This window comes from Coregonus clupeaformis, chromosome 11, assembly GCF_020615455.1.
Source record: "Coregonus clupeaformis isolate EN_2021a chromosome 11, ASM2061545v1, whole genome shotgun sequence".
NCBI lineage: Eukaryota > Metazoa > Chordata > Actinopteri > Salmoniformes > Salmonidae > Coregonus > Coregonus clupeaformis.
In genome coordinates, this window is record NC_059202.1 from 23388082 (window position 1) to 23401805 (window position 13724).

The 13724-nt window shown below is 48.8% G+C and overlaps 1 protein-coding gene across 1 annotated transcript in view; it reads left to right on the forward strand.

Moving 5' to 3' along the window:
* The window catches only part of LOC121576543 (nexilin-like), a 33501-nt gene that overhangs the window by 3414 nt on the left and 16363 nt on the right, over positions 1–13724 (forward strand). Inside the window, exons 5-6 of the mRNA XM_041889770.1 lie at positions 16–204; positions 444–632. Coding sequence (XP_041745704.1) covers positions 16–204; positions 444–632 — 378 coding nt within the window. The remainder of the gene's footprint in view (positions 1–15; positions 205–443; positions 633–13724) is intronic.

The window sequence follows — 13724 nt, forward strand, 5'->3', positions numbered from 1 at the left end:
TATATGTACTTGCAGGGAGAAGATGAGGAGGACTCACAAGGAGCTCAAGGTGAGAGAGAGGTCATCCTGCCTGGTAAACTGAGGCTGAGCTTCGAGGAGCTTGAGAAACAGAGGGTAGAGAATGAACGCAAGGCAGCAGAGGCTGAATACAAGAGACGAATGGAAGAGGAGAGGAGGGCTTTCGCCAAGGCCAGGAGAGGCATGGTCAGTGAGTGTGATGTGATGGTCACTTCGCCTGGTCCCAGATCTGTTTGTGCTGTCTTGCCAACTCCTATGGTCACTGCCATGCCAAACGTCCATAGGAGTTGGCTATACTGCACAAACAGATCTGGGACCAGGCATATAATCACTCTTTAGAGGTCCTTTTTAATATGTTTGACATTGTGAGCCCCAAGATGTCAGAGACTAGTTTGAGCTCTCTCATCATTGTCCTCCTTCTCCAGATAGTGGATGATGATGACGACGACGAGGTGTTGATGGCCATGCTGAACCTGGAGCCAGGGAAGTTGTGTGTCAGCTTCGAGGACAAGGAGCGTCAGAGGAGAGAGGCAGAGGAGAAGAAAGCGGAGGAGGAGGCCAAGAGGAGGCTGGAGGAGGAGAAGAGGATCTTCGCAGAGGCCCGCAAGAATATGGTAGGACTGGGTCACATACCCATAGAGATCCTACAATTCACTAGTGGAATTTGGTATCCTAGCAACATGACAAAAAATCTGCCATCTTGGTCAGGAAAACATGAATTCTAGAAATGCATCAAATGTGGTATATCAATGGTATAAAACAATAAATGTGTGAATTATAGGATCTCTATGAACATACCTCTGCAGGCAGCATCAGCATGTCGCATATGAAGCCCTGCGCTAACACGTAGACTGAAGTAGGCTAAGTTCAGAAGGAGCATGTGAAAAGATTGAAATTATTTTGATTAATCGTTTTTTCCTGTTTTTTCATCATGATTAGAGGCATAGTGAGTTACGTTTTGTAACTTGTTTTGTGTGTGAATGTCACAAACGAATACCTTCAGTTTCCCATGCTGTGTGATGTGTTTGGATCTGCTTGATTAGTGTCATCTGAGCACATAATCAATGTGTAATCAATAAGCGCATCTTAAAGTGACAAATAATGTCAACTGGAATGATAGAGTTATGACTTATATATTTGCCTGTCATGACCTATATATTGAACAACAGTGTTACCGTTATGGTTCCTTTAAAGTGTGACCAATGTTTCTACAATCTACTGAAAACTAACACCAATATTAACATTTGAGGTAGCCTATATTTAGTATAAGAACTCAATCTCTAATTGGATTCTAATTGGACATGGATTAATCCTACATGATAATGTAATGTAACTGGACATACTCAAATTATCTCTTTAAAGAGCCCCCTGGATCGAGAAAAATCTAAGACTTCATATCGAGATGGAGAAGTAAGATATTTTCACTTTCGAATGACAATTGTATGTGTACACTGACTAAGATGAAATAATAGTGATTCCAATGAAATGCTAATACTGTAAATTCTTATTGTAAGTACAAGGTTGTGAATAGATGGCTCTTCATCAGCAGTGTGACCTGGTTATTCTGACTCTGATTCTACAAGGACAATGAAAGGCTTCTAACTTACTACTATAGAACGAGATAAAGATCTTAATGTCATTCAAAAGCTTTTTACAGGATCATTTGATGAGAAGTTCAATGTAATTTGGTTGCTTTAGCTTTGCTTGTCACGGGTTACAAAGCCAGAACCCAGAAGCAGACCAGGACAAGGTGAGTTGAAACGAAGGTGAGTGTTTATTTAACAGATTCAAAAGCGATGCTGAATAATCCAGGGAACAGAGCGGGCGGCGGAGATGAGTTGGTGGGGGTGCAGTGGCAGGTCCAATAATGGCTCGGCAGCCGCCGACCACCAGGCAGGGGTTGGGTGAAGGTTCCGGGTGAGTGACTGCAGATAGAACAAAACGGAGGTAAGTACACAGCAGGCCAACAAGGTGCAAAACAACAAAACTAACGCTAGAAGCTCTAAGGCTGATACACTGATAAACATACTGTTCATGGCTAACGATCCGGCAGGGAATGGATGTCAGGTCAGAGCTTATGAATGTGATGATCAGGACCAGGTGTGCAGATCGCTGATGAAATGCAGGTGCGGTTAATCGGGAGATCTCCCGCCTAGCAACGTCGCCCGGCAACCAGGCAGGGAGCGTTCAAGAACCCTCAGGAAACTGGAGATTCCGAGCGGAAAAATGGCAACACAGGCAGGAACCGACTCAGGATGCAGGGTTCATGACAGTACCCCCCCTCCGACGAACGCCACCGGGCGGACCACCCGGAGAGCCAGGATGGAGGCGGTAGAAGTCACGAAGGAGGTCAGCATCAAGGATCTGTCGCCGAGGAATCCAACTCCTCTCTTCAGGACCATACCCCTCCCAGTCCACGAGATACTGGAAACCCCGGCCCCGCCGTCTGGAATCCATAATGCGTCGCACCGTGTAGGCAGGACCACCTCCGATCATCCGAGGGGGAGGAGGAGGAGGCGGAGGGGGCAACAGAGGACTGAGGAGAACAGGCTTGAGGCAGGGAGACATGAAAGGTGGGATGGACTCTGAGCGTTCTCGGTAACTTGAGTCGAACTGCAACAGGATTGATCACCTTCTCCACCACAAACGGACCAATGAACTTCGGTGACAGTTTCCTAGACTCAGTCCGTAGAGGAAGATCCCGTGTGGCCAACCAGACCCTATCTCCGATGGTATAGGTGGGAGCGGGAATCCGGCGACGATTCGCCTGGAGCTGATACCGGTCAGAAACTCGAAGGAGGGCCTTTCTGGCCCGATGCCAGGTCCGGTGGCAACGACGAATGTGGGCCTGAACAGAGGGCACTGAGAGATCCTTCTCCTGAGAAGGAAACAAGGGAGGTTGGTAGCCATACAGGCACTCGAAGGGAGACATCCCAGTGGCAGATGTAGGGAGAGTATTGTGGGCATACTCAACCCAAGGCAACTGAGAGACCCAGGAGGTGGGGTTGGAGGAGACAAGGCAGCGTAGCGTGGATTCCATCTTCTGGTTGGCTCTCTCCGTCTGACCATTAGATTGGGGGTGAAAACCAGATGTGAGACTGACTGTAGCTCCAATGGCCAAACAGAAGGACTTCCAGACCGCCGAGGTAAACTGAGGACCACGGTCGGAAACGATGTCACTGGGCAACCCGTGGACCCTGAAAACCTCCCTAACCAGGATCTCGGACGTCTCAGAGGCCGAGGGAAGCTTGGAAATGGGCACAAAGTGGGCGAACTTGCTGAATCTGTCCACGATAGTCAGAACGACCGTGTTCCCCTCAGAAGAGGGCAACCCAGTGACAAAGTCCAGGGCCAGATGCGACCATGGTCGCCGGGGAATAGGGAGGGGGTGAAGTAGTCCAGAGCTGGGCCGATTGGCACTCTTATTCTGCGCACACACTGGACAGGCAGCAACAAACCTCCGAGTATCCTCTCCCATGGCAGGCCACCAAAATCGTCTGCGAAGTAACGCCCTCGTCCGAGCCACGCCAGGGTGACAAGCCATCTTGCTGGCGTGGGACCATTGGAGGACAGCAGAACGAACCGGCTCAGGCACAAACAACCGACCGGGTGGACCGTTACCGGGACCGGGCTGCGTCCGAAGGGCCGCCATAACCTCCTCCTCAATCTTCCACATAACTGCTCCCACGACACAGTTCCGGGGAAGAATCGTCTCGGTCTTGGCCCCACTCTCCTCCGTCTTGGAGAACATCCGGGACAAGGCGTCCGCCTTGCCGTTCTTAGATCCAGGTCGGAACGTCAGGGAAAAATTAAAGCGTCCGAGAAAAACAAAGACCACCTGGCCTGACGGGAGTTGAGACGTCTAGCCGATTGCACGTAAGCAAGATTCTTGTGGTCAGTCCAGACAATAAACGGTTGCTCCGCCCCCTCCAACCAGTGGCGCCACTCCTCCAAGGCAAGCTTCACCGCGAGAAGCTCCCGGTTACCCACATCGTAGTTCCTCTCCGCAGACGAAAGACGACGAGAGTAGTAGGCGCAGGGATGGAGTTTACCGTCAGTGGAGCATCACTGGGACAGGATGGCGCCAACCCCCACATCAGACGCATCCACTTCAACGACAAACTGACGGGCCGTGTCAGGTTGAGAGAGAATCGGTGCGTTGGTAAATCGCCTCTTCAAATACAGGAACGCTCGATCCGCCTCCGGATTCCAATTGAAGGTCCTGGTACTGGAAGTCAGGGCAGTTAACGGAGCGGCCACACGGCTGTAATCCCGGATGAATCTGCGGTAGAAATTCGCAAACCCCAGAAACCTCTGGAGCTGCAATCTCGTACCGGGCTGGGCCCATTCCAGAACCGCCCTAACCTTCTCCTGGTCCATCCTAATCTCTCCCCTGGAGATGATGTACCCGAGGAAGGATGTAGTGTGGGCGTGAAATTCGCACTTCTCGGCCTTCACGAACAGGCGATTCTCCAACAATCGCTGCAGAACCTGCCTGACATGCTGGACGTGGTTGGAAGGTTCCTTCGAGAAGATCAGAATGTCATCCAGGTAAACAAACACAAAGAGACCGATCATATCTCTCAGGACGTCATTCACCATACTCTGGAATACAGCTGGAGCATTGGTCAGTCCAAACGGCATCACCTGATACTCAAGTGACCCATCGGTGTATTGAAACCCGTCAACCACTCGTCCCCCTCTCTGATCCGGACCAGGTGATACGCATTGCGTAGGTCTAGCTTGGTGAACACAGTAGCACCCTGTAAGGAGTCGAAGGCAGAGCTCATCAAGGGCAGGGGATACTTGTTCTTAACCGTGATATCATTCAACCCCCGATAATCAATACACGGTCGAAGAGAGCCATCCTTCTTACCCACAAAGAAGAATCCTGCCCCTAGGGGTGATGACGAGGGACGAATGAGACCAGCAGCTAGGGACTCCTTGATGTAGGTCTCCAAAGCCTCACGTTCAGGTCGGGAGATACTGTATAACCGTCCCTTGGGATAGACAGCTCCAGGGAACAGGTTGATGGCACAATCATATGGTCGGTGGGGAGGGAGTGACAGAGCCCTCTGCTTACTAAACACTTCCCCCAAATCGTGATATGTCTCGGGAACCAGGGACAAATCTGGGGGTTTAGCCTCAATCACCGGACTGGGAACCGAATGGGAACAGGCAGTCTTGAGACAGTTAGCATGACAATCAAGGCTCTAACTAGTTACCTTGCCAGTCACCCAATCGAACGTGGGATTGTGTTCTTTCAGCCAGGGGTATCCAAGAACCAGAGGAACATGGGAAGAAGGCAGAATGAAGAATGAGATCACCTCAGAATGATTCCCTGACAACAGCATCTTAACCGGTTCAGTCCTCATCGTGATACGTGCCAGACTACTGCCGTTCAGAGTGGTAGCTTCAATGGCTTCCGGTAATTGCTCCTTGGAAAGCCCCAGCTGTTCCACCACTTCGGCATCAATAAAGCTTCCATCGGCACCTGAATCGACAAAAGCGTTAATCGCTAAGCTCTGATTCCTGTTCATGAGGGTAGCCGGGAAACGGGGTCTGACAGAGGTATTGAGAGGTTGAAACTGGCTCGCTAAAAGTCCTCCCAACTTTAGCGAGCCGAGCAGTTTGACGACCGCCGGGAACAAGTGGAGATGTAATGTCCCGAACTACCACAGTAGAGGCAGCAGTTGGTCTTACGTCTATGTTGGCGCTCCTCCTTGGTTAACCCGTGCCGCCCCCACTTGCATGGGTTCAGAATCGGAGGCCGGACCTCTCCACTAATCCTGTGTGGTGGACAATGATCGACGTATTCTGGTCCACCCCCCGACCCGACTGGGAACTGAGAAGCTGATCGATTGGACGGGCCCCATTGCTTCTCCCCTCCTTCGCTCTCGAACTCGGTTATCCACCCGAATAGACAAGGCTACCAAGCTGTCCAGGTCACTAGGCTCCGGATAGGAGATCAACTCATCCTTGAGCTGCTCCGACAGGCCCTGGTAAAAGGCCGCTTGCAGAGACTCCTCATTCCACCCACTCTCCACAGCCAACGTCCCTGAACTCGATCACGAAGTCGGCAACGCTGCGAGTTCCTTGGCGAAGCGAAAACAGGCGCCTAGCTGCGTCCATACCTCGGACGGAATGGTCGAATAGCTTCCTCATCTCGGCCGTGAACTCCTGGTATGAAGCCATGCAGGTGTCCTGTCGTTCCCAAACGGCTGAAGCCCACTCCAGCGCTCGACCACGCAGCAACTCAATAACAAAGGCTACCCTAGCCTTGTCTGTGGCATAAGAGTTGGGCTGTAGATCGAACACTAAGCCACACTGCATAAGGAAAGAACGGCATCTTCCCAGCTCCCCCTCATATTTATCCGGCGTCGGAACCTTGGGCTCACGGAAGGACACAGCTCCAGAAGCGGCAGGCGAGATGGGTGAAACCGGTAGTGGATTCTCCACCGGCAAACTGAGCTGGGCCTGGATCTTCATCAGACTGGTGGAAAGGTTCCGAACTGACAACGCTATCTCCTGTAGTGCCGTGCTATGTTGTCCCAACATCTTCTCCTGATGGGTAATGGCATGGCGAACAGAGTCCAGGTCCGCTGGGTTCATTACTGGCCGGATCGTTCTGTCACGGGTTACAAAGCCAGAACCCAGAAGCAGACCAGGACAAGGTGAGTTGAAACGAAGGTGAGTGTTTATTTAACAGATTCAAAAGCGATGCTGAATAATCCAGGGAACAGAGCGGGCGGCGGAGATGAGTTGGTGGGGGTGCAGTGGCAGGTCCAATAATGGCTCGGCAGCCGCCGACCACCAGGCAGGGGTTGGGTGAAGGTTCCGGGTGAGTGACTGCAGATAGAACAAAACGGAGGTAAGTACACAGCAGGCCAACAAGGTGCAAAACAACAAAACTAACGCTAGAAGCTCTAAGGCTGATACACTGATAAACATACTGTTCATGGCTAACGATCCGGCAGGGAATGGATGTCAGGTCAGAGCTTATGAAGGTGATGATCAGGACCAGGTGTGCAGATCGCTGATGAAATGCAGGTGCGGTTAATCGGGAGATCTCCCGCCTAGCAACGTCGCCCGGCAACCAGGCAGGGAGCGTTCAAGAACCCTCAGGAAACTGGAGATTCCGAGCGGAAAAATGGCAACACAGGCAGGAACCGACTCAGGATGCAGGGTTCATGACATTGCTGTTCAATGTGATTATGTTGCTTTTCATTGGGTGCTTCATTGTTTGTGTTTCATTGTGGGAGGGTTAAGGCGGTGGGTTAAATTGTTAATGGAAGCTGATATGATGTGATGATCGATTTGGGATTAAAGATTGTGAAGTTTGGCACCGTTCTACAGCCTCCTAACCAATTGTGCTATTATATATTTTTTTACTTATTTTGTACATAATGTTTCTGCCACGGTCTCTTATGACCAAAAATAGCTTCTGGATATCAGAACAGCGATTATTCACCTCAAACTGGACGAAGATTTTTTCTTTAACGAGTTGGACGCAAAGGATTTACTGCTGCTCCCAGACCAGGCCCAAATCCCTGTCTTTCGCATGAAGAGGAGACAGAGATACAGGGCATGCAGATCCGGATGCCTTGTGAGAATTCGTAGGCGAGTGGGTAACCCGCATCTACCATCCGTCCTATTGGCCAATGTGCAATCATTGGAGAATAAACTGGATGAGCTCCGTTCAAGACTATCCTACCGACGGGGCATTAAAAACTGTAATATCTTATGTTTCACTGAGTCGTGGCTGAATGACGACATGGATAATATACAGTTGGATGGGTTTTCCGTGCATCTGTAAGACAGAACAGCTACCTCCGGTAAGATGAGGGGTGGTGGTCTGTGTCTATTTGTCAATAACAGCTGGTGCACAAAATAGAATAATAAAGAAATCTCTAGGTTTTGTTCGCCTGAGGTAGAGTACCTCATGATAAGCTGTAGACCACACTATTTACCAAGAGAGTTTTCATCTATATTTTTGGTAGCTGTCTATTTACCACCACAAACCGATGCTGGCACTAAGACCATACTTAACGAGCTGTATATGGCCATAAGCAAACAAGAAAATGCTCATCCAGAGGCGGTGCTCCTAGTGGCCGGTGACTTTAATGCAGGAAAACTTAAACCCGTTTTACTTAATTTCTACCAGCATGTCACATGTGCAACTAGAGGAAAAAAAACTCTAGACCACCTTTACTCCACACACAGAGACGTGTACAAAGCTCTCCCTCGCCCTCCATTTGGCAAATCTGACCAAAATTCTATCCTCCTGATTCCTGCTTACAAGTAAAAACTAAATCAGGAAGTACCAGTGACTCGCTCAATACGGAAGTGGTCAGATGACGCAGATGCTAAGCTACAGGACTGTTTTTGCCAGCACAGACTAGAATATGTTCCGGGATTCATCCGATGGCATTGAGGAGTATACCACATCAGTCAACTGCTTCATCAATAAGTGCATCGATGACGTCGTCCCCACAGTGACCGTACGTACAGTATAGATGCGAGCTGCCCATTGACACGAGCCTACCAGATGAGCTAAATTACTTATATGCGCGCTTCGAGGCAAGCAACACTGAAGCATGCATGAGAGCATCAGCTGTTCCGGATGACTGTGTGATCACGCTCTCCGATGTGAGTAAGACCTTTAAACAGGTCAACATTCACAAGGCCGCAGGGCCAGATGGATTACCAGGATGTGTACTCAGAGCATGCGTTGACCAACTGGCAAGTGTCTTCACTGACATTTTCAACCTGTCCCTGGCCGAGGCTGTAATACCTACATGTTTCATCCAGACCACCATAGTCCCTGTGCCCAAGAATGCCAAGATAACCTGCCTAAATGACTGTCGACCCGTAGCAATCACGTCTGTAGTCATGAAATGCTTTGAAAGGCTGGTCATGGCTCACATCAACACTATCATCCCAAAAACCCTAGAACCACTCCAATTCGCATACCGCCCCACCAGATCCACAGATTACGCAATCTCAATTGCACTCCACACTGCCCTTTCCCACCTGGACAAAAGGAACACCTACGTGAGAATGCTGTTAATTGTCTACAGCTCAGCGTTCAACACCATAGTGCCGTCAAAGCTCATCACTAAGCTAAGGTAGAGTAGAGGCGGGGCACGCGTAGACAAGATGGCGTATTGAATAGAAATCGGTACGAAACACCTCAAGATAAAAACATAATATTCAAAATCAGTAAGTTAGACTAAATATTAGCATTTCATATATTCGCAGTTAATATAATTCAATCTGGATAATAACACAAAACAGATCATAAGGCTAGAGAAATATATCGACAAATATTACAACAACACGCAACACCCAAAAATGACTGAAGACAAGCGTGGAGAGCCGATCCCCAAAAGGAAACGCGACTCATCGACTGATACAGATGATATATGCTTTTCACCACTGGGTATGGTAAGTGTGGAAAGCGACCTGTTGAAGTCGATAAATGACAAATTGGGCATACTAGAATTGGTCAGTAAAGACGTAAAAGAGTTGAAAGCGAGTCTTCAAATGAGTGAAGAAAAAGCTTTGGTAATGGAGAAAGAAACCAAATAATTAAAAGTGACAGTCTCTAAAATGGAAACGGACGTTAGGGAACTAAAAAAGGAGAACAATCTTCTGAGAGAAGCCTTACTAGACAGCCAAACTAGATCGATGAGGGAAAATCTAGTACTTACGGGTATTCAGGAAAAGGAGGGAGAAATAACAGAGAATATTATGAAGGACTTCATGCATACAGCGCTACAAATCCCACTCGAGGCTGTCGATAAAATCCAACTCGAACGTGTACATCGTTTCGGAAAAAGAGGACAGAAATATGAGCGCCCAATCGTTGCCAAATTTGCTTTTTTTAAGGATAAAGCTATGGTGAAAAGCCTAGGAAAAAGACTTGCTGGCACGAAAATAGGCATGAATGATCAGTTCCCGAGGGAGATTGTAGAAAGGCGCAAAGTTCTGTATCCAATCTTCAAGGAAAACAGATTAAAAGGGAAACGTGTTTCACTAGTGGTGGATAAATTATATATTGACAAACAAATGTTCAGAGACACAAAGACTACTCCATGGCTATTCTAAAAGTTGTAATAGAGGAGTCAAATATTGGAGCACCTGATACTAGCAATGATAGGGATTGTAATATTAAATAACATTTATAGTAAGTATAGTATTTTATAAAAGGATAAAACGATATAACAAGCAGAATAATACATATTTAAATACAAATAATTAGAACATGGCTTTTTTGGCGGGAGGTTGTTGTTTTGGCGGATGGTTGTTGTGGTTGGTCCTGTGTTCTCTCTGGTGTCCTTTCCCCCTTGCAGCAGATGTGGATACGGGTGCGTTTGCACGCTCGGCCCATTTCTTCCCCAGTCAACCATGTGGTGTGCATTTTTGTGTTTGAAAAGGTGCGGCGTTAAGTGAGTGAGAGGGGAAATGGTTGCATATCCCAGAGCTGACCGGGGGCCTATGAGCAGGGGTAGTGAGAGAGAGCTTTCAATTTTGTGTAGATGAGGGATATACACTTTCAATATAGTATACATCTAATCTAATTTTTCATTGTCCTATCATGATGGAAAGATCCCTAACCATATAACCTGGACACCGACCTGAGCGACCCATACACCAAAGAGAAGTTCCCATCTCTTTTCTGGACCTGCTGTGAATATGCAGCCTAAACAGAGAAATAAATGCGGTCAGAGACCTACTTGAGCAGCACCGCCCCCTCAAGATTCTGAGCCTGCCTGGCAGGGTTGGTCCTACAAAGCCAGAGCCCCCTGATGGGAGAGCATAATATACAAGGAAATTCTCAAAGCTGCTAATGAGAACCTTGACGACCTTTTACCTAGCCGGTTGGGATTCCGGTGGGGTACGCCCACCCAGGTAGTGGCAGTGCTGGCAACACTGGCTGCAGTAACCCATGGGGAGGGGGGTCACACTCGGACAATCAGAGAGGGGGGTTTATCATTGTAGCCCAGGTGGCACAAAATAATCAAAGGTCTGACCGCATGGAGATGCTTGGGAAAATGGTTACAACAGGGGGATCAGAGTGTTTGTGTCTCAGGTGAAGAGGGTGGATCTGATCTCCATCACCTAGGACTTGACATAGATTAAGTAGATTAATCAAATCTCACATTGTTATCAATTTCTGCTCAATCTGCATGCTTTCTCAATCAGCTTTAACTGTATGTGCACTCGTAAATCAAGTTATTTCTCGAGTTGGGCTCTGGGATATAACAGCCGTTGAGTATCTGATTTATGGTGGATTGTGGAGGAGGGGGGTTGAGTGTGTTGGAGTATGTGAGTATGTGCGTGTGTGCTTGTCTGGCATCTGTTGTGGGGGGTGGGGATGTTGGGGGGTATGGGATGGACCGTGGGAATTATTTGCTAGGATAATAATTGCTTGTCAATGAATTAAATGTAATACAATGGCAATCCGGGTTATATGTTAGAATCCTACGCGTGAACTGCCGACATTATTACGCATATTAATTGATAATGATGGAAAATAGGATATGCATAATTTAAAAAAAATAGTTATATATATATAGAGGTGAAAGCATTGGAAATGCTTTTGGCGGTTAATCTGCTTCTGTTTTGTGGGTGGTACTGTGTGCTGTTTTCGATGGACGGGTCCTGGCCTCTCGGGGCCTTAGGGATGCGGAGGGACGTGGGTGGGATGCTGATCACTGGGATGACGGCTCAACTTGGGATGGGGAGGGGCTTTAGCGGGGGAATTAGTGGAGAACAATTGAAGGGTTGCTCCGTAGCAGTGCAAATATCACGGTACAGCTATATGGACACTCAATCATTACGCTATTTTTTATTGGTAAATTTACAAACATATATAATGATAAATAGACTTGAAACTTGTATCTCATTATGGTGTATGGTGAAATAAGTATAGCCAGTTATAATTGTAATGGCTTAGCTGATAATAACAAAAGAAGAACAATATTTACATGGCTCAAAGAGAAGGAATATAATATCTATTGTTTACAGGAAACTCATTCAACAGTTTGAGATGTGTAACGATCCCGGCAGTCTGAGTCGGGTCCTGTCTGGTGACTAGTTTTTCTGTTCGTGATCTCCAGTTTCCCGAGGGTTCGGGAACGCTCCGGGGAGCTCTCTTGATTTCCGCACCTGCATCCCATCAGCAATCTGCACACCTGGTCCTGATCATCACCCTTCTTAGGCTCTGGCCTAACATCCATTCCCTGCCGGATCGTTAGCCATGAACAGTAGGTTTACCAGAGTATCAGTCTTAGAGCCTAGCGTTAGTTTTGTTGTTTTTGCACCTTGTTGGTTTGTTGCTTACTTACCCCCGTTTTGTTCCATCTGCAGTCACCCGTCCGGAACCTTCATCCAACCTCTGCCTGGTGGTCGGCGGCTGCCGACCCAGGATGGGATCAACCACTGCACCCCCAACAACTAATCAACGCCGCCCGCTCTGTTCCCTGGATTATTCAGCATCACTCTTGAATTTGTAATAAACACTCACCTTCGTTTCAACTTACCTTGTCCTGGTCTGCTTCTGGGTTCTGGCTTAGCAACTCGTGACAGAACGATCCGGCCACGTCCAGCATGTCCGGCAGGTTCTGCAGCGATTGTTGGAGAATCGCCTGTTCGTGAAGGCCGAGAAGTGCGAGTTTCACGCCCACACGACATCCTTTCTCGGGTACATCATCTCCAGGGGAGAGATTAGGATGGACCAGGAGAAGGTTAGAGCGGTTCTGGAATGGGCCCAGCCCGGTACGAGATTGCAGCTCCAGAGATTTTTGGGGTTTGCGAATTTCTACCGCAGATTCATCCGGGATTACAGCCGTGTGGCCGCTCCGTTAACTGCCTTGACTTCCAGTATCAGGAGCTTCAAGTGGAATCCGGAGGCGGATCGAGCGTTTCTGGATTTGAAGAGGCGATTCACCAACGCACCGATTCTCTCTCAACCGGACACGGCCCGTCAGTTCGTCGTTGAAGTGGACGCGTCTGATGTGGGAGTTGGCGCCATCCTGTCGCAGCGATGCTCCACGGACAGTAAACTCCATCCCTGCGCCTACTACTCTCGTCGCCTTTCGCCTGCGGAGAGGAATTACGATGTGGGTAACCGGGAGCTTCTCGCGGTGAAACTTGCCTTGGAGGAGTGGCGCCACTGGTTGGAGGGGGCGGAGCAACCGTTTATTGTCTGGACTGACCACAAGAATCTTGCTTACGTGCAATCGGCTAGACGTCTCAACTCCCGTCAGGCCAGGTGGTCGTTGTTTTTCGGACGATTCAATTTTTCCCTGACGTTCCGACCTGGATCTAAGAACGGCAAGGCGGGACGCCTTGTCTCGGATGTTCTCCAAGACGGAGGAGAGTGGGTCCAAGACCGAGACAATTCTCCCCCCGGAACTGCGTCGTGGGAGCTGTTAGGTGGAAGATTGAGGAGGAGGTGATGGCGGCCCTTCGGACGCAGCCCGGTCCCGGTAACGGTCCACCCGGTCGGTTGTTTGTGCCTGAGTCGGTTCGTCCTGCTGTCCTCAAATGGTCCCACGCCAGCAAGATGGCTTGTCACCCTGGCGTGGCTCGGACAATGGCGTTTCTTCGCAGACGTTTTGGTGGCCTGCCATGGCCGAGGATACTCGGGGTTTTGTTGCTGCCTGTCCAGTGTGTGCGCAGAATAAGAGTACCAATCG